Source organism: Chinchilla lanigera, unplaced genomic scaffold (assembly GCF_000276665.1).
Source record: "Chinchilla lanigera isolate Chin_1 unplaced genomic scaffold, ChiLan1.0 scaffold00002, whole genome shotgun sequence".
Classification (NCBI taxonomy): Eukaryota; Metazoa; Chordata; class Mammalia; order Rodentia; family Chinchillidae; genus Chinchilla; species Chinchilla lanigera.
The window spans coordinates 43,111,804-43,133,009 of NW_004955403.1; the positions used below are offsets into that span (position 1 = coordinate 43,111,804).

Genomic DNA, 21,206 nt, shown 5'->3' on the forward strand with positions numbered 1-21,206 from the left:
CTGCGCCCCGGTTTCCCGCTGCCCTTCCCCGACAGCCTCTGGCGGCCCAAGTGGACGTGGCAGGTGCTCCGGTCACCTGTCTAGGTGAGTCCAGGGCCCCGAACGGGTCGGTGCTGGGCACAGGACAGAGGCTGGCAACGGAAGCCTGGAGAAATCTGTGTGTGTGTGTGTGTGTGTGTGTGTGTGTGTGTGTGTGTTGGGGGGCGGGTCCTCGCGGGGCAGCGTGCGAGGCGGCCGGCTGCGACCCCTCCCCGGTCCCGCGCCGTGCGCCGGGAGCTCAGGTGCCCAGGGAGGCGCGGGCGCGGCCGGTGTCCGGTGTCGGTGTCCGGTGTCTGGAGCCGCGTGCTGGGTGTTGGGTGAGCGGCCTCGGGCGTGCTCCGGGGAAGTTTGCGATCCGGGCGGGGTGCGTGCGTCCCAGGGGTGTGCACGCCCGCGGCGCTTGCTCACTCGGGGGCAGCGAGCTGGGCAGCCCACGTGGCCGCCTGGGAGGGTCTGAGTAGTCGGGTTTGCAGACGGCGGTAGTAACTCAGCGTCCGGCTGCCGTCGCAGACTTCCGCGTCCTCCGTGTGCGCGGTGCCACTCGCGCTCGACAGCCGCACCCATTCCAGCAGGTGGACGGCGCACGAGGGCTGGCACACTCACGGGGTAAGTCCTCGTGGGCCTGATAGGGGGAGATCTCGGGAAGCGGTTTCAGCCCACGCTGCCTTCTGGGGCGCCTTCCCTGTGAAAGCACCCAGGGACGCCCCCATGTGGGGCCTGCGCGCGGTGAGTGCGGTGGGCTGGGTGAGTGAGGCAGCACTGCCCAGCTGGGTCGTGGACCCAGTAGAAGACCGATCCAAAAAAGTCACCCCAACCAGTTGGGCGGCGGCCTTCCTCAACTAAGTAAGCACCCTTGACCTCTCTTGACCTCTCCTACCCTCAGGGTTCGCGGGCACCCTAAAGAGTCACAGTTTGTACGTTTTTTGAGTGGTCTCTCTTCCCAAAGGTCTCACAGAAGCAAGGTGGCACCTGCCTCCTAATCAAAGATTCTCCTCGCCTACCAAAAGGCATTCATTTGATTGCTTGTATATAAGAAACAACATAGATACAATTTTTTAATTGAGTAGAGAAGTGGAAGGCATAGTTGGGCATACACTAGCACAAAGAGGAATTTTCTAGATAAATCCATGGTGCAGTAAATTCACATTTCTGGAGAATGATCCATATTTGCAAAATTTATCAAATTGCAGTCCTCTCTAATTCATTTTATCCTCAAAACAGCCCTTTTGCAGATAGCTTAATAAAATTAATTTAAATAAAGTAAATAAAAGTTTAAAAACAGAGCTGGCTGGTTTAAAAGAATCACAATTCAAACTCTACTATTAACTTTAAAAACATACCTATACTATATTTTATGAATTAGGCTGTATCTGAGAGCTTTTTATTTTTAAGTTCTCAGAATTATTAGAAACACCATTGTGTTATAGAACGGCGGCTCTGGAAGGTGTGAAATCAGGTCAGATGCGTGAGTACTGTGGAAAATTTGACTGACCATATCACCCTTTAGAAATTGGTTTTTGGAATAAATAGCAGGTGTGGGCTTGTTGCTTGTCACTTCTCTCTTTTAAGAAATGGGCTATAAAAGAAGAAAATGGTGAGCTGAGCTTGTCTTTTTATTGGCTCAGGAATAACTGGAAGTTTGCGGCACTTAGGGAATTAGAACGGGGAGAGGGGAGTCATTGGAGTGTGAATGAGGGTTGGCTGTGATTGTTTGTCCAGTTAGGGAGTGAAAGTGGGAAAAACCCTGGTTAATTTCCTCCTTTCTGTTTCCTGTACCCTGGTTCTACTTGTCTTCATAACTTCACATTTTATTATATTATATAATCTGTAGATTGTGTAGATTCTCAGACTGAGCTCAATCCAGGTTTACAGACGGGGACATTGGGCCCACAGTTCTGAAGTGTCAGTCCAAAGTCACACAGTTCGTGGGAGCCTGAGCTGGAGTCCTGGGGGTTAGTTATCCCGTGGGCACGTGGCTCTGGGCTGGAGTTTGCCATGGGAGAACCCTGAGGTGGAGGGAGAGTTCCTTCACACCAGCTTTCAGCCAAGGAGTGGCATGCATATCCAGCAGCCTGGCCACAGACAGTTGTCAGGTATTTCTCAAGGACACAAGGAAGCCACTGTCTTTTCTTCTAGACTGATTAGTTAGTTTTAACGCTAGAAAGCCAAGTTTGCTACAAAAGGCAAAATAAAACAAAATGAAAACTGAAAGAGCTTGGGCATTTTGTCTCAGAGTTGCCACAGAACTCTTCCCACAGGGCTGTACCCTTTGTTCTGTTCCAGGCGGTGGGTACAAAGGGGATACTAGTGGAATAAGTGTCTGGTGAATATATTTCTACACCAGGGCCACTGTGGCCGTCAGTGCCGTGCCGTCCTTCCTGGGTGGAGTGTTTTTGATACTGGAAACTTACCTACAGTTGATGAGGATGAGGCTGTTGCCCCTCAGAGGCACTTGAGTCAAGTGCCTTCCATCCAGCAGTCCTCTTGCTGTGGGGTTTGCTGATCTTCCTGCTGATGGTTCACATGGGACACCACAAAGCAATGGCATGCTGACTCTGGGTCAAACTCTCAAAAAAGTCTTCTGTACTGTGGGCTACAGCAACACAGATGTAGAGGGAAGCAGCTACCTCTGTAGCTGCATCGCAGCTACTGACCCTCTGGGCTCCATCTTCTACCTCTGTGAAAGGTGATTGAACTCAAGTGCCCTTTAGAGGATAAAGTGAGTTAAGGCATGTGAAGTTAAGGCACCAAGAAGTGCCTGGTGCAGGAAGTGCCGGTTCTGTTACTAGGGGTGCTGTGGGCACCGGAGAGGGGAACCATGTGAATTTGGCACTTGAAGGATGTTACCCACCCCTGGAGCAGGATTCACCCCATTCAAAGTGGGGGACAGAGAAGCAGCCTCACACCCCACTGCTCACTGGTTTTCTACCCTGCCTTACACCTGTGGGAGTCACCATTGCAGGCATGGAATGTGCCCACGTGAGAATGTTTCCTGGAATTTCAAGGAGTCCTCACTTCAGTTAAAACCAGTAAGTCAAGAAATCATTACCAGACGTCATTTCTGTGCTGTGAAAGTTTTTGAGGGTAATCTCAAAGCAAAATATGATGATGTTAGCCAGGGGGCCTAGGAGGGGCATGATTGAGTTAGTCAGGGACACTGCTTTTATTTATCGTTTAATGTTCTCTAAATATTTTTTTCCATTTGAGGTCTGGCAGTCAAATGCTATGGGAGAGTAGAGAGGTCAGGAAGAAGTAGTATCAATGAAGTATCACACACTCTGATTCTTGCCTACTGAGCATGCTCGTCTTGAGAGATAATAAGAAGCAACTGTGCAAGGAAGAGGAGGAGGAAGGGAAGGAATAGTTCCCAGCAATGGCAGAAGCATTAAAAGCCCAGCTGTGTGACAAAGCGAAAGAAATAAGGCAAACCAAAACCACTGTGGCCAGGATACGGCTGAGTGACTACCCAGACTCATGTAGAAGTGTTTGAATTTCGCATAGAGAAGCAAGATTATTGAGGCGTTGTAAACACCAAATTAGCAGTCGATTTGTTAGAACCTAGGTGATCCTAAATCTGTAAGACTTCTGTACGTCCTGTGACATTGAAATAAATTAAATACTTTTTCCAGAATAGAATTATAAATGTAATTTCCTTGCTATGATACAAGAATGAAAGTTTTTTATTTTAACTGAACCAAGTAGAAATGTGTAGAGTGAGACCCAGTGCAGCCCCTACCTTACTTCTGCCCCTACCTCTGAAACTACCATGTGTACCCATGTCCAGAGCTTCTCATGTGAACTTTCTAGTAAACTTCTATAAATCAAAATTCCTTTGTTATGAATCTCATGACCCCTGTCTTCCCCCGGTATATCTGACCTGTAAGTTTATGTTTTATTATATTAGGTTATCTGGAAAGGCGCACCGCAAACGTGGTGTCCTTCCAGAACACATGAACGTTCTCTTCTGTACCAGTTTTAGTAGTTTGCTTGGAAATTATGGTGTCCTTCTGTGAAGTTGAAAGCCCACAGTTGCATCTTTTTAGCACTACTTTTAAGGAAAATGCAAAAAATTGCATGGCAATCTGATTTTTATTTCTGTTTTTATCTTTCTTGAGCGTGGCTCTGTTTTGCTTTAGTTTAGGGTAAGTACCGGTGTAAAATCTCACAAATAGTATTTTCTTTCAAAATAGGTTGTTTCAAGAGAGCCTTTTAATTTCTTCCTGTGACTTTTTTTAGTCAGTGTTTTTTTTTTTCAGCTGAATAGTTGGTGGTTTCATAGGCTCTGAGGTAATAATGTGTTTGCTCAGTTGGAAGAAGGCCAAATCTCTGTTGAATTTTTGTTTCCCTGAGATTGACCCATATAAAGTTAGGATTTGTTCTGTGTTTTTGATAAAGTATCTTTGGAAATTATGGGATAGAGGTTACACAAACTCTTAACAAAATGTACTTCAACTTTTCTTCTCTTTCCCCCTGAAGTGAAAAATGAGACCATATTTCCTGCAGCCTTTATGTAGAAGCCTGTCTCTGCCCAGCACCTTTGCATTTTAATGCTGACTGATTTGGGCTGTTGCTCTTTGCAGGTTCCTTGCACGGTGGCGTGTAAGACAGGGTGTTTGGTGCCAGCTCCCAGGAGCCAGTCTGCAGAATTCCTGTCCCAGAGCCAGTCGGGATTGCGGGGCTGTGAGTCTCCGAGGAGGTCTGTCGAAGCACCCAAGTGCTAGCCTGGGTGGAGCACACCTGCAAGCCACTTTCAGGAGCTTTTGCCACAAGTGTAAAGGACCCTCGATCTGCTAAAATGCTGAGACAGATACTGTCGGAGATGTACATAGATCCTGAGCTTCTGGCAGAGCTCAGCGAGGAGCAGAAACAGATCCTGTTCTTCAAGATGAGGGAGGAACAGATCCGGCGATGGAAAGAAAGAGAAGCAGCCATGGAAAGAAAGGAGTCCTTGCCAGTGAAATCCAGACCAAAGAAAGGTAAACCTAGCCACATCTCTGCTGTGTTAGCGGACTGGCTCCTGGCTTGTAACAGTTCACACCAGTTGCAGGCTAGCCTGGCGTGAGCTGCAATTCAGCGGATGGATCCTAAGTGTTACTGGGGTAAAAGTAGTTCAGTTTATCAACTTGAGGTCTGCATGTGCAGGTAAGCATAGAACTTAACGTGGAGTTGTATAGCCTTATGCAGATCTCTTGCTCGAAAACAGACTGACCTTCAACTGCAAACAGAAGTCACCTTTAGGACCTGGGGTGTAGGTCAGTAGTAGAATGCTTGCTTAGCATGCATGAGGCCCTAGATTTTATTCCTAGCCTCTTCTGGGGTTTGATCTGAGGGTATTAAATTAAGAAAGGTCTCTCTCTACCTCCTTATTGTTGTAGATACTTAGTATTCTGCTTCTCTTCACAGTCATTGTATTTGCATTTCTTAGACCTCAAGAGATTTTATTTTGAGTTATCCATTTTAGGGAATACCTCCTCATACAATGTAGGAAATTGCTGTAAGGAAAATTTCATATTTTAGAGGGACTGAATTTTTCAGATGTACTCCTTTGTGACTGAGGGAAGCCCTGTAGTTTCAGAGGGTTCCTTTGAGGTGTGAGGAAAGAGTTCCTCGTACACAAAGATGTAAAGCGCACACGCGCAGACACTGAGAAGCACACACAATCTCCAGCCCCTTTTCTGCCCTCCCCACCCCCGCACCACACACACATTCTCTCATGGGTGACCAGCTAAGTTGTGCAAAACTGAGCTGCTCTCCTGTGATAACTTAGATAATAGTTTCAGTTTCCTTGCTTAAGTTTTTCCCTTGTAGAGTTTCCCAAGGTTGGTTAGAGAGGCATTGAAGACCAATTTCTTCTTTTAATTAAAGAAAAGCAAAATTTTATAAAAATCACTCATGGTTTCTGAGACTGAGAAAATCAGTCTTACTTGCATGCTTGGTATACACACACAGGTTCAAAACAGAAGTCAGTTTAGTCACCTTCACCTTACGCTATCTTTCACTCAGTTTCTTTCAATGAAACCTTTATACTGATAAGGGAATAAATATGAATACCTCATTTGTTATTATATTATAGTATAATGTGAATAGTATCATCACCGCTTCTGCTGATGTTTCTGACACCTTGTGAAGCACTTTACATATATTGGTCTTTATACAATTTCTACAAAGCCAGTATTCATTATCCACATTTATAGATGAAGAAACCCAGCCTCAGGGAAGATAGTAATATGTGGCAAGGTCTCACCACCAACTCATGCCCAGTCTGCCTGATTTCGTACTGTACTCTGCAAAACAGAATTTTCCTTCAATAAGTAACATGGTCAATCTGACGTATGACCCTTTTGTCTTTTCAAACTGGTTTGTACATCCCCTCGCATGCCTTAGTTAGACCTTATCAGTTGTAGCCAGGCCCCTTCTGGCACCCTGTCCACTGTGGATGTAATATGTGGGTGTGGTGGGGTGACCTTGGGGGCTGGGGAGAGCTAAAGACTCTTACCCCCAAAGTCAATGGCTGTAACCCTGTATTAGACTGTGGGCTTCTTGTGTTTGCGGAGTTGCTCTCCTTGTGATAACTTAAAAGAATAATTGCAGTTTCCTGGCTTAAATTTTTCCCTTGCAGAATTTTGAATCTACCTCTCAGAAAACCTGTGTAGATTTTACAGGTAAATGAGAATGTAAAAAATATGCTAATATACACAATGACAGTTATATCACTATTTTAGGTCAAAAGTTTATTGCCCCCTTAACTCTGTTAACACTTGGAGAAGTGTAGTTTGCATTAAACCAATTCCACTTTTGATGACTGAAACAGAAGAGGTTTTTCCATTTCCCCTAGAAACAGTGTGCTTTTCTGTGCTTCCATCTTTCTCTGGCTTTGAAGTGAAGCCTCAGACACCCCAAGGTGGTGTCATCCTGACCAGTGCTGTATGGAGGTGCTGTCTGACTTATGGACCTACTAAGCCTTGAGTACTGAGACCTCCTTGCATGCATTTCCTCCTTTCCCACGCGTGCTCTCTGTCTCCCCATTCTTGCCCCAACCCCTGGCTTGTACTGAGACCCAGCTAAATTCTATGGTTTCTTAGCAGGTTGTAGCCGGGTTATGGCTTTGAAAGTGGTCCTTTTTACTAACTACAGCATGTGCCTACCCCCCATTTCTTAGTACTTCTCTGCTTATCACTTAGCAGTTCTTTCTTGTCATCTGGTCTTTTATTCTCCCCTCTAAACATCTATGGGCCACTATGGTGAAATCAGGGGACATCACTACAGTGTTTGTATATTCCATTACATAGGAACATGGCTATCTGTGAGTAATCAGGCTAGTGTAGGAGGGGCTGGAAAACAACTAGGACTCTGGATTTAACGAGTAGTAGAGTGACTCACTTCTGATTTCTACAACGGGAAAATGTGAGAGAGCGCAGAGCTCCTGTGCTTGGTGGGGTAGAGCTAGAGGGATGGGGTTGTGCTGCCTGGTGCCGTGGCCACGTAGTTGTTGAGCTCAGGGCGTGAGTCTGAGCTGACGTGTGCCGGATATGTAGACTGCTGGATTTTAAAGACTCCGCAGAAGGAAAGTAAGAAAAGGAAAACCACACACTATAAATCATCGTACATTCATTACATATGGAAATGATAATATTTTGGATGTCTTGGGTAAAACAAAATCTATTATTAAAATTAATTTCATTTGTTTCTTTCATTTGTAATGTGGCTGCTAGGAAGTTATAATGCTGGATGTGGTGCACATTTGGATAGTGTAGCTCTGGACTATACTGGCTGCTCTAGCTAGCATTTATTAAGCTGTGCATCAGACTCTTAGCTGAATGCTTTTAATATATTAGCTCATTAAATAATAACAACCAAGCCTGAAGCATGACTTACTATTTACATTTAATAAATAAGAAAAGTGAAGCGCAGGGCCATTCACTCCCTTGCTCAGGGCAAAGAACTGGTAATTGAGAGCTCAAACAGATCCTGAGTCTGATTCTCCCAAATCTGGCACTCTGAGCAAGTATGGCACCTGTCAAGCTTAACTGGGGCTTAATAAATTACTGTTGTCTGAAGGTGCCTAGCACATGTCTAAAACATATGCTTGCACTGGGGACCCGCCATGGAGTCTTACCCATGTGTCTTTTTTGGGTAACGCAAACAGAAAGCACAGTCACCTCCAGAGGGCTTCCCAGCACTTATTTCAGCGGGTCTAGAGTGAATGAATGGGATCTAAGGCAGCAGGTTGGCATCTGGTGGTTGTGCTGGGTGCGGCAGGGGCTGTGTTGTGCAACCTTAAGACAGACTGAGACTTTTGAAGCTTCATTTGCTGGATTCTCGTTGTTACCAAAGGCAAATTCCTTTATACAAAGTCTTCCCTTTTCATGAAAAACAAAACAAAACAAACAACAATGAAGCCATTGGTTTGCACCACACCAGAAGTGTCTACATCCTCCCTCCCTCCCCTCCTGGAGCCTGCGCTTTCAGTGAGACTGGCAATATCTCCGGCTCTGGAATTGAGCTCTCCTCTCTGCAGCTGCATCTGACTCTATTAAGATGTTTCTCAGCTTCTCCTTTGGTCTCCCTCAAAGGTCTCTTGCTCTTCCCCTGTTCCTTTTTTTAATCTCTGACAAAATATCTGTGTTCTAAGGAGATGGTTCCCTCTACATTGGTGATTTATAGCTTTCCCACAGGGTTCGGGTGTGAGGTTACTCAAGACTCTTTTGAAAACTTACTGAAAACTTGGACTTAGGAAGATGCATGCAGACAACATTTTGTGTAGCATGTCACAATGCTCACAGAGCTTAATCTCATCCCCAGACTCCCAGGGCTCCACAGGCCCCCAGTGAAGGTTAAGAGTCTATATTACCTCCCTGAGGCAACTCTGATGCCACCAAAGGTTAAACACCACCTGTATGCCAGTGGCTCAAACCCATACTGCCAAGTGAGGCCTCTCACCTGAGCTTGGTCTTGGTGTCAGTTACCTGGTGAGCATTTCTGCTCAGATGGCCCATAAGCCCTGCAAGCCTGATGCAAAACCACATTCTCCAGTACCACCCCCGTGTTCCCTACCACCCTCTGGTCCTGCCTCTCACACTGTCTTGATGGAGAGCACTGCTGTGTCCCTCAGCCCCAAACCCATCCACCCAGGAGTCACTCTGGTTAGCCCTGACCCTCACCCACTCACCTTGTCACTAAACCCTATAGACTGCACTTCTCTTGATCCATTCCATAGAGCTTTCCTCCTGCCAAGGAGTTGGTCTGTGAGTACGTCCCAGGAGTAAGCATTACATTTATGTTTCTTTATTTAATCTTCACCAGAATCTGGTAAGGTAAGTGTTGTTCCCTTTATTTCTATAATGAGAAAATAAACTTGCCAGGTGTGGTGGCCCATGCCTATAATCCCAGCACTCCAGGAGACTGAGGCAGAAATTTGATCCCAGCTTCAATGACCGACCCAGTGGCACCTCAATGACTTAAAAGAGACCTTGTCTCAAAATTTAAAAGGAAATAAATAAAAGGACTTTGGAGGAGCTCAGTGAAAAGGCCCTGGGATCAACCCCCTCCCCGTATTAGAAGAAAACAAAAGACTTTACATGCAATTTTACAAGTCAGTGTTGGAAGAAGGATTTGAACTGAAGACCTGCTCCCTGCCGAGTCTGTTCTGTACCATTGGACCCAGTCGCTCTCCCCTTGCTTTACTGCCTGTCTCGCTGACTCTCCCATTGCTGGGTAAGAACTGAGCTTGTCCCCTTTGGTCCCTGAGCCCCATGGATTCAGCTGGTCCCTAGTGCTTCCTTCTACTATTCTCATTGAAGGTCTCACTTATCTGGCTCATCACTAGCTTCCTAGAACTGGAGCATCCTGAAGCTTCTTCAACTTCTGTTTGTCTCTGAAATAGGCATAAAAATTATTTAACATTTTTACAGATTGACTTTGGTGTTAATAATGCTGGAATTGTTAACACATAGAGCAACCAATGGAGAAAACAAGACTTGTAAGTAACTTGAGGAAGTCTTGATAGGAATCAGCTTTGGCCTTCATTAAAAAGAGTACAGAACTAGATGTAGCCTTTTCATCCCCTGCCTCATCCCCGTACACTGGGAAGAGCGTGACATTCACCCTACATCCCAGCCTGCCCAATAGAACCCTGTTTACATTTTCTATCTCGGTGTCCCTTTTGGCTGGCTTCCTATTCATACTCAGCGTCTCAGTTTAGAGTATACATTATGGTGCTGCCCTAAACACGATTTTGCAGCTGTGCAGACCACTTAGAATTTTGATCTCAATATTCAGTAGCTCTGTGGTCCGGGGTGAGTTACTTAACTGCCCTGAGCTCCAGTGAGCTGCTCATAAAATAGGAAGCCAAAAGTGGTATTTAGTGGCCGATATGGCGTAGACATGCAGCCGTTGGAAGGGATGTGGCTATAGCACTGGGGTCCTGGAGGACCCTGCCAGCCAGGAAACAACTTTTGGTTTCTGGGTCAGTTCTGAAGTTTGGATTCCTAAAAGACAGGCCACAGCAATAGAAGACACTGCTTGGCACACTGGGGTAGTGGCGTATGGAACTCAGTCGAAATTTTAACAACCCTCTAATTGGTGGGTATGGTACTTATATCAGCACTGGTGAGGCCCCTCATTGTATTCACAGTGAACCCCTTGTATCCCATCTATGGGTTTAACCAAGGGGAATAGCAAATATCTTTTTTAAAAGTTATATCTGTGCTGAACACGTGCAGACTTTATTTTTCCTTGTCATTATTCCTTCAAAAATGCACTGTAACAATTATTTACATTGTATTTACATTGAACTCTAGGGACTAGGTCATCTAGAGAGGCTTTCAGTATCCTGGAGGGTGAGCATAGTTTTCTTTTTTTTTTTTTTTGGTTTTTCTCCGGTACCGGGAACCGAACTCACGACCTTGCGCTTGCCAGGCAGGCGCTTTGCCAGGCAGGCGCTTTGCCGCTGAGCTAAATCCCCAGCCCCTGAGCATAGTTTTGATGTAAGCAATGCATCATTGTATAGAAGGGTCTTGACTGCCTTTGGATTTTGTCTATTTTTTTTATTTGTGCATTTGTTTATTTTCAGTGCTGGGGATATCACCCAGGACTTTGTCTATGTGAAGCAAACACTCTACCACTGAGCTACAGCCCCAGCCTAGTTGAGATTTTGGATTCTGGTATCCACAGAGAGTTCTGGAACCAGTCCTCCATAAAGGGATGACTGCAACATGTGATTTGGCTACCACAGCCACTGATATGTCATATGAGATAACTGGTATTGATTCTCTCTGGCTCTTGTCTCCTCAGTCCTTGTCTCTCTTCATGGGAAGAGTAGAAGTTCCTCTTCTTTTCTCCTGGTCTCTCTCCTTCTCCTATTCTACACACACACATTCCACTATGGTTCTGAGTTCGATGTAGTCATGGTGAGACCAGGTCCTCACTTCCTGAGATGCAGTCTTAGTCCCAGAGCCTGAGATTGGCCCTCACCATGCCTTAGGAGGTGGTCCACACTGATGCCTGGCTGTGTCCCTCCGCACAGCTGTGGGCCAGCCCATAGAGGATAAATCAGGCACCAGTGCTGTGGCGGCATCAAACTGTTATACAACATGCAAAGAGCCTGGCCACTGCCTTGCCAAAGACGTATGCCGCTCCCTTTTTTATGTGACATTTTACATGTCCCATTAGAGATTTTGTATGCACTTTGAGCAGGGAAAATGCCTCTGACACATATTTCTCGGCAGAATGAGATGCAGATCCATGTCCCTGCTTGGAGGTTCTTTCAGGTGTGGTGCTAGGCAGACTGACTCACTTTCCTAGAGCAGGTAGTTGTAGAGGTCCTTTTCAGGAAACCCCAGATAGCAAACGTGAAGAGCACTGCAGTGCATAGACATAATAAGAGGACTTTGGGTGGGGGACCTTATAATTAACCTGAAGTGCTCTGAAATGGTCCCTCCCACGTGTCCTCTGATTTAAGAGTGTGTATAATTTCCAGGTGAAGTGGAGAGAAAATCCAGGATATCTGGATGGCGTTAACTTATGAAAAGATTTAGTGTTTCTCCCACTAGGATCCCTTATGTTCATACTCTCAACTTTTGGTTTTGTTTTGTTTTGGTTTTTTTGAGGTATGGTCTCACTATGTAGCCCAGGCTGACTTTAAATTCATGGCAGTCTTTCTGCCTCAGCCTCCCAAGTGTTGGGATTACAGGCATGCACCACCACACCAGGCTTATACTTTACCTTAAAGAGGTGCACTGCGGCAGAAATGTGGTTCTCTGTATACCGTTTTCAGCTTTTATCACACTAAGCCTTTATTCATCTTGTTCTCTACACTTTCTTTTTTACCTGTTCTCTGACTCCTTTTATCCATCACTTCCCTGACTTGATCGCCAGCACCCTGTCTCTCTCCCATTCCAACAACCTGGGTGTGAACCCTGCCTGTGTTTCTTCTACTTAAGAAAATCTTTCAACCATGTCTGCTCTTAAATTCCATTCTCTGTCCTTTCAGTCTATAGAGCACCTTATGGTTGATACAGTGTGTTAACTTGAGGAGTCTAGAAGCTTAACTAAGTGACTCAGCAGTTCTACATCCTGGGGTGAAAAGGACATGCCCTTCCTGCTGTAGGATGCTGTTTTGTGTGTCAATTTGAGAAGTTTAGAAGGTTAACTATGTGACTCAGCAGGGACCCAGGATGCTTACTTTGTATTCATCCTGAACCTGGGCAGACGGAGGGCTTGGAGATGATGCAGGTGTAAAGGACCAGCCCCTCTCCACCAGGGTGGGTAGGCTACATACAGTATAAGGGAGGAAAAGAGGCTTATTTACCCCTCTTTTTGCTTTTGCTATCTTGTGTTGCCTTGAAGTGTTGCCCCTGTGCCCTGCCACTCTGCCTTGGAGCCAGCTGACTGTAGACTGAAATAATCTTACAAACTGTAAGCTAAATAAACCTTTCTTTCCTTAATTTTGGGCAATGGGTATTTTGTCTCAGCAATGAGAGAAAGGTAACCCAGACAGAATAGTTCTTGGAACATAGCCGGTGCTGGGGAAATATCTGCAGAACACATGGCTGAATCCTGCTTTCCCCTGTCTAATGGGCTCCTCCACAGCACGTACCTGCTGCCCACCCCAGGTCTCGCCAGCCTCTCTGTCCTGCAGCAGTCTCCGGGCCCCACCAGGCTCCATGTTACTGTGCTCTCTGAAGTCCATGGCTGCATAAGACCCTCCTCGGTCTGTATCATCCGTTCCCTTTTCCCTCTGCTGCATTCCCCCAGTCTCCTGTGTTACTTCACTGGGGAATCAGAATACCCTGCCTTATTCATTTATTTATTTTTTAACCAGGGCTCTCATTTCTCTCCCCTTCGGTCTCCTGAATGAAGCACACGCTTTTCCTAGCTCTTCCAGGCTTCATTCTCTGTGTGAACCCAGCTATGCCACTGGCTTCAAGGAAAGCGTCTATAAAGTCATCCCCATGTGCACACAGCCCGTTTCGACCTCACATCTGAGCTCTGATTCTGTATTCCAGAAACCTCCCGAATGTATCCATGTGGTTTCTAGTAAAATATAAAGAATAATTTATTCTGAATTTCTAAGCATCCCATTATCGTACTCTCCAACCAAATTCATTTTCTTGGTGTCACCATTTCCACCCAACACCCCACCATTCTTTCTCCCAGTTAGTGCGTTTCTAAGTGTTGGCATCTTCTGCGAGCCCTTCCTTAAATCCAGACACAGGAGTCTTACTGTCTTTTTGTAAAGTTCTCTGACTAGAATGTAACTTTCTCGGAGGCAAAGTCTGGTTTATCTCATCATAACTGTTAGCCTGCATCTACCTCAATACCTCATAGATAATAAAAAATCATTATGTAAGTAGCCCGATGCCTTGCTCTTCCTCTTTTAGGCTCTGAATTATCTGCAGGGGAATGGCCCTGTCTCTGATTCCTGCTATGTCCCGTGCACACCCCGCTCTGCATGTTGCTCATAGTGGGAACCTAATTATTCCATGTGGAGTGAACTTTAGCAAAGGTCTCAATCGTCCTTCGCTCCTCTTGGAATGAAGTTGAGGGTGTCAGAGCTGGGATGGTACCGTTGTGCTAGAATGGCCTCCTTATCCTCCAGCAACTTCAGGGAGGGGCAGGAAACCACTGAAAGCACCTCCAGTCCCTGAAGTATCTCACCTTTGCAGGAGCTCCTGGAAGGGAGGAGTCTGACGTCACCACCAGTGCCACTCTGCAAATGCCCAGCTTTGAGCACCTGGCCAAATCTGACATTTTGCGTCTAGTTCTGTTTTTTTTCCCACTGTTTATCTTCATCATACTCTCACAACTGGCCTCGTTTTAAAACTTCAGGACTGATTCTCTCCCATGCTTTTCCTCTCTGCTCTTAGCTCCTAAGCACCCTCCTTTACTCATTGGCAATCCTGGGACCTCTCTCCCACCCTGGGCAAGATAGCTACCTGAGTTGTCTCTGCTGCCTGCTTACTGCAGGGTTCACTGGAGATTGTGCTGGGGGACAGTTTGTAGGGCTGTGCTAGCGGCAATGCAGAATCTCTTGGCACTTCCTCTGTGCCTACCCTGGTTCTCTGCCACTGTCCTCTTTGAGTGTCTTTCTCTCTCTCTCTCTCTCTCTCTCTCTCTATATATATATATATATACATATATATGTATATGTATATGTATATGTATATATAAAGCACAGTTATTTAGGTGAAGATTGAGAGGTAGACATAATAAAAACATTATTACTTGCCCTGAAAATGTATAATAAAGGGACTTTTATGAGATATGACAGCTTTTGAAGGTTAATGAACCATTTGGCATTTTCTGAAGCAGCGCTGGCACCAGAGCCTACTCCCCTGTGAGTGGGGGATCCATCTTTCTTTTCTCACCTGGGTCCCACTTGTGCTGTTTCTCCACTTGTGGAAATAGTGGCAGGGACGTTTCCTTATGAATGATACATTTGAATCCTTTTGTAGTGGAGACTGAATTTATTTTCCTTTTCCCCTGAGGGCTCTGTGTAGAACTTTCTCGGACTGCAGGAAGCATTCATTGCCCCGAGAAGAGTAGAAAGTGCCCAAATAAAGACAGAGCCTGGATTCAAAGCATGCTTTTGCAATGCACTCTGAGACAACAGAATGATATAGGTCAACAATACACTGCAGTTTTCATAGGAGACCTTGAACTTAGTGTAAGAAGACAAGACAAAAATCCCAGTATAAGCTTTCAACTATGGAGCCGGGCCAAGCATGTATTCCTGTTGGGGGCCTACATCACACACTCAACACCACGAGCTGGTTTAAGGCGTCAGCTAGTACAGCTTTGGACCACAATGACCTTGAGTGTATCTACCCTGGGACCATTAGATTTGAAGGTGGTTCCTTTTGGCCTCTCCTAAGCATGCTCCACCTTCCCTTGGCTTCAGGGCTAATGGCCTGTGTGGGTGCATTTCAGGAGCACAGGGACTAGACTGTAATACGACCCATGAGGCCAGTTGTAAACAAGGGTTATTGAAGTAGCTTCTCCAGGTATCACACTACCTGCTGGTATTATCTTCTCTCAAGTTGGTGTGAAGCTCAAGGCAGCCATATAAGTAAATAATAGGCTGGCTGAAGATAGCAGTTAACCTCCATTGAACTCCTATTATGTGGCAGGTGCCAGGGGCAGTACTTGTCATCACTAGCCTGCCTGGTCTTCACACTATTTCTTCCCATTTTGCAGATGAGGAAATTGAGTCTTCAAGAAATTAAGTAATTTGTCCAAGTTACATAGTTAGTAGGTGGCAGGGTTAGGACTTGAACACAAGCCATCCTGACTCTGAAATGATGCTTTTTATGCACCCCTGAAGGCTGTAATGATTGTGGAAACACCAAACCCTTGAAGAACTGCATAATTCTGAGTTACAGGGAGATGCTTAGATTTAGGCTTAAGAGGTTATGCTACCCAATGCTAGCTCTCTTACCCTGAAAGACAATGCATACTGTAAATGCTTCTCTTCCATGTGTAACATTCAGTTGCAAAGTGGGCATGAGTAAAATCCATACCCACGATATTTTTAAACAATTAGGAATATTGCAGCTGCTGCTCACCGGCATCCCTACCACTGGCACCTATGAATGCTGCTTGTACCTGAGATTAGTATAAGAAACTGAAAGAGTAAATAAAATCCGAAAGGCACAATAGCTACTGTGAAAGGGAAAGAAACTGCTAGGAAAAGGAAAAAAGAAATAAGGGAAAAAATATATATGTATATACAAGATAGCTAAGATAATTGTACCATTAATTTCTATTGGTTCATTGAAAGGAACAGTTAATGCTCAATTTTTGGGGCCAGTTTTACATACTTGTATCTAGTAATCTGAACAAGTACTTTGAAGATAGCAACATGCCGTATAACAGCTGTTGTGGATTTCCTATTACCTTGTTTTGAAATTCTGTATGGTTTTTAATGTTTTTTTTTCTAATTTTTATTTTTTTTTAAATAAAAAAAATCCTTTGTTCATATACATCTTAAAAAAAAAACAAAATGCTTTACCTCATTTAATCCCCCACCCCAAAGTCCCTTTGTGACTGGGAAACAGTATTCCACAAACAGAGATATTTGTTCAAGTCAGATCTTGTTTTGTTTGCAGAGAATGGCAAATCAGTCAATTGGAAACTGGGAGCTGATAAGGAAGTGTGGGTCTGGGTGATGGGCGAACACCACCTGGATAAACCCTACGATGTGCTCTGCAATGAGATCACCGCTCAGAGGGAGCAGCTGAGAGCACAGAAGGAAGCGGAGGAGCTCAGGTAGGACTGGGCAGGTTTTAATAGACGTGCAAAGATGCCCCTGGCTCACAGTGTCTGGAGGAAGAGCAGGGTGGGATGGGAAGGCTGTGAAAATCATTTTAGGTCTCTCTGTAAAGTTTCTTCACATTGTCAGTGATTCCCTTGATGCCCACAATGCTCTCAAGTCAGCTGGCTCCTTTGCCACTTGCCATCCCAGCGCTAACCTGCATGAATATGCAGCTCCTCCACTGATCATCACTGACTTCCTAGAGCCATGGACAAGCAGTGCAGCATAATAGTGGGGCATCAGGAACATGAGTGAGGGCTGGTGGTGCTGTCCCCAACTCCTGTGACTTTAAAACTGTAAATGCACATTTGGAGGTCATGAGGGAAGTTGCTGCAGATCATAGGAAGGCTGTAGACTCTAGCAGTCCAACTTCTAAATCAGGAGTTGGGTAGACCTGGGTTCAAATCCCGGCAGTGCCCTTGCAAGGTATTAGATAAAACCGTAAAATATTTTTTTTTTTGAGCCTCTTTACAAAGCAGATATAACAAAGCCTTCCTGATAGGTTATTGTGATGATTTACTTCCTGTCTTTAGAGCACCTAGCGAAGACTCTGGTAGGTTATTAGCACTATAACCAGCAATCTGTTACTGGTTTTCATATAGTTTAAAAGTATGCATTTGGTGTGGAAAAACTGTCCATGCTGAAGAATTTGTGCTTATTTCACTTTGATTTCTCCTCAGAAAAACTCAGTCTAACGAATTCACCAATAACTTGACAACAAAACCACAGCCCTACAATCTGCCAGCACCAAACACCATGTGTAAGGGAGCAGCAGGGAAGGAGGAAGCGAGGCAGCTGTCCAGCCCAGCACCGGCCCTCAAAGCAGAGCAAACCAAAGTGAGTCTCATGCACCTCCAAATGTGCAGAATTCCACAACTGGGGGAGATGGGGATGTTGGAGCCGTTAGACAAATGTGAGCGTGACCAGGACCTTCAGCTAGATTTCCTGGGAGAAATATTTCCTTCTAAGGTCCTGCCATTCATTTTATTTTGGGAGAATTGGCTCACCTATGTCATGCAAAAGATAAAGCACCCCTGTTTTATGGGACTGAACATACTAAAAGTTCTAGAATACGGTTTTTTTATCGTCTTTTTGAGACAGGGTCTTGCTATGCAGTTCAGGCTGGGCTTGAGCTCATGTTGTAGCCCAGGCTGGTCTCGAACTTGCAGTGATCCTCCTGCCTCAGCCTCCTGAGTGCTGGGATTACAGGTGTGCACCACCACACCTGGCTTACAGTTTGGTATTTAAAGATAGTTTCTGATTTTTTTCTCATTAAATGCCTTCTATAACAGAGTTCAACACATTTTTTTCTGTAGAAGGCCACACGGTAAACAGTGGAGGCTTTGTGAAATGAGCATGGCTGTGTCCCAGTAAACTTTTACTTTGCAGGTCAGTCCCTGGACTGGATCTGACGTATGTGTCATTTGCATTCTGTTTTATTGAGCCCTCCTGCCCTCTTTTTTTGCAGATCCAAACCATCAGTGTCTTTGTGACATCATGGATTCTGCCTGTGATTGTGTGTGACTGTATTTTTCCAACACAACAGAATTCCATACTCAGAACTATTATGAATTCTCTTATGGTCCAGGTGGTTCAGAAAGCTCAAACATAATTTGCTGCTAGGATTATAGCTTGAAAGAACAACAAAATTCTATTATGAAGTGCCTTTCCTGCCAGGAATTTAATTATACTGTGAATTAGCAGGGGATTTGCAGTTGTTTGACTGCAGCCTTTCCCTGCTGATTCTGTGTGCTCTTGATGTCTTCGAGGCTGTCAAATGGGGATATAGTTATCTGTCCCGACTACTTTTGGAGGGCTAGTAATATTTTTATAATTAACATGGCTCCAGAGTGATTGTATGGCAAGGCAGACACAGACTGGTGAGTGTCTTGTTTGATGCTCACAGCATTGTGAATTTGAGTCTCTTGGTATTTGTCCATTTTATGGATGAGGAAACTGAGGCTAGGTTTGGTTAAGCAACCTGCCCAAGGCTTATTCACACTCAAGTCTACAGGATCCCTAGGTCACAACTTAACATTAACTGTTGTACTTGATTACCTCATTAATATGAGAAATGTAAAGAAGCTTCCTAAACTGCTACAAATATGAGGTTCAAAATATTTAATACAAAATTCTAAAATTTGCTTTATGTCCCAGGCTCAGCCCTGAGGACTCTCTTCATATGCCTGTAAGGCACCCAAGCTTTCCCAGGCCCGGTATATATTCAACATGTTTAATACCCCTCCCCAGCAACTCCTTTTCTAATGACCTAAAAAAGAAAAGCAACAGCAACAGCAAAAATCCCCCTGAAAGAGCACTAGACAGGTATACTTATCTTTGCACTTGAATTAAAATATTCTCTACTAATTTTTTCAAAAGTAGGGCAAAAGATTAAAATTAAAACTAGATACTATGGTTGTCATCCAAGTGTAATGTAAATATTGCAGGGAGAGTGACATTGCTCTATGCCTTATAGGTCTATTTCAGGTCAGATGGAAAGAGTTAGGGGGAGGGGAGATGGAATCCTATAGGAACAAAGAATACGGAAATAAACAAGTGAAGGGTTTTTACATTTCTGCTTTTTGTCTTTCCCTGTGTCAGAGATCTGCCAGCATCACTCGTGATGTTTGGTGAAGTTCTCTTTGACAGCAGGATGCTGAGGTACGCTAATGGTTACCCCAGCTACACAGATATTTAGATGGCAGGCCATCTTCTCTCACACGTGATGTGATATAATGGTGGATTTCCATGTTGATTTTAGGCCCCATGTTACTATAGTAGTTGGGATACAGTCCCTGAAAATTCATGTCTACCCACAACCTCAGAATGTGAGCTTATCTGGAAATACGTCTTTGCAGATGTAATTAAGGGTTTCAAGATGAGATCATCCTGGACTTAGGGTGGGTTCTAAGTCTGGTAACAGTTGTCCTGAGAAGAAAAAGGCAGAGATAGATTTGAGAGACAAAAACACAGGAACAGGTCAAGTGCAGATAGAGGAGGAACCATCCTGCTCACAGTGGTAGTGTTGGCTAGAAGCCTACCTTGTACGTATTTGTAAAGCACAAACAATGTAATTTAGAGTTTGTGAAGATTTTTCCTACACAATTTATTTCATGTTCATTTTACAACACTCCTGTGAAGTAAATAGGGCAGGTATTAGCATTTCTCTTGTGCAGGTGAAGAAACAGGTGTTCAAAGAGATTGCATGATTTTTCCCTGAATCCCAGTCTGGAAGGTCCTGTGTTTGCATATTTACTTCAGTTCACACTCTTACCGTAACTTTGACATATTTAAATCAGAGCTCATTTCCTTCCCCAGATTTCCTTCAGGTGCGAACTCTGGTAGGAAATCAGAGCTAGAGTGCTGAGAGTCATCTGCTGTTTCCAAAATGCAACTTGGGTTCTTAGCAGAGATCTCCAGGTTTCAGCTAACATTTGCTTTAATTCTGCTGTCTGAAGCAGTGTCTTTAAAACTATAAAAAGAAAGATGCACTATAAAAAGAAAAATCTCCAAACAAATTTTATTGAGCTTACTGATCACAATGCTTGTCTACACAACCATGGAAGGATTTAAAGAGCCACCAATCTTCTAGGATTAAAAGCAACACTGAGGCAAAATCAGCTCTGGATTTACTAAAGTAGTCTCGTTTGACTTGTAATAAATTTCTCCATGATAGACCAGCACCAGAAACTGCCCTGTAGTCTAATAAAGTACTCCAGACCTGCATTTTCTACTGGTGTGGTCCAGAGTCTCCCCAGAGCTATGGAGAGTGGGTGAAAGTTAAATTCAACCCAAACACTGATATACATCCACTGTGTAGAAGCTTTTGTGGAAGAGTTGCTTATTTATAGGATGTTATGCATCTAGTTAATCATGGCCTCTGGTATTTGTACGAAAGCATAACAGCAGACTGAACTTCTTTCTGCCTTAACACTAACCAGTGTTTTTTAGCTGTGCTTTGATTGCCTTAGAAAAGATTGAGGCAAATATGTAGACAGAGTCCCCTTTGGCCTATAAAGCTGGAGTCAGTGTCACAGTTTCTTCTTTATTGTCCTCCCTCTTTACCCACTAATATCTTGAATGGGATGAAATCTGATTAAAAGAATGCCAAGGCCAGCTTCGAGGGAAGAAAACAACACATCAAAGGAGCATAGCGAAGCCAGGCACAGTAGCACATGCTGGTAGTCCCAGCTACTCAGGAGGCTAAGACAAGGGGATTGAAAGTTCAAGGTCAACCTGGGCAACAGAGTGAGGACCTGTTTCAACACATGAATGAGTAGGGCTGGGATTCAGTAGCCCAGCACTCCCTGCATTCAATATCTGAACCACAAAAGGAAAAAAGAAAGAAAGAAAA

General features: G+C 44.6%; 1 protein-coding gene across 2 annotated transcripts in view; it reads left to right on the forward strand.

Moving 5' to 3' along the window:
- The window catches only part of Sh2d4a (SH2 domain containing 4A), a gene marked incomplete at its 5' end in the record, with an annotated part of 58,541 nt that continues 37,335 nt past the window's right edge, over positions 1-21,206 (forward strand). The window contains 5 exon segments of one of the 2 annotated variants that reach the window (XM_005373614.2): positions 1-84; positions 550-645; positions 4,620-5,015; positions 16,647-16,806; positions 17,533-17,689. In XM_005373614.2, the coding sequence (XP_005373671.1) occupies positions 4,835-5,015; positions 16,647-16,806; positions 17,533-17,689 (498 nt within the window). 2 annotated transcript variants of the gene reach the window in all.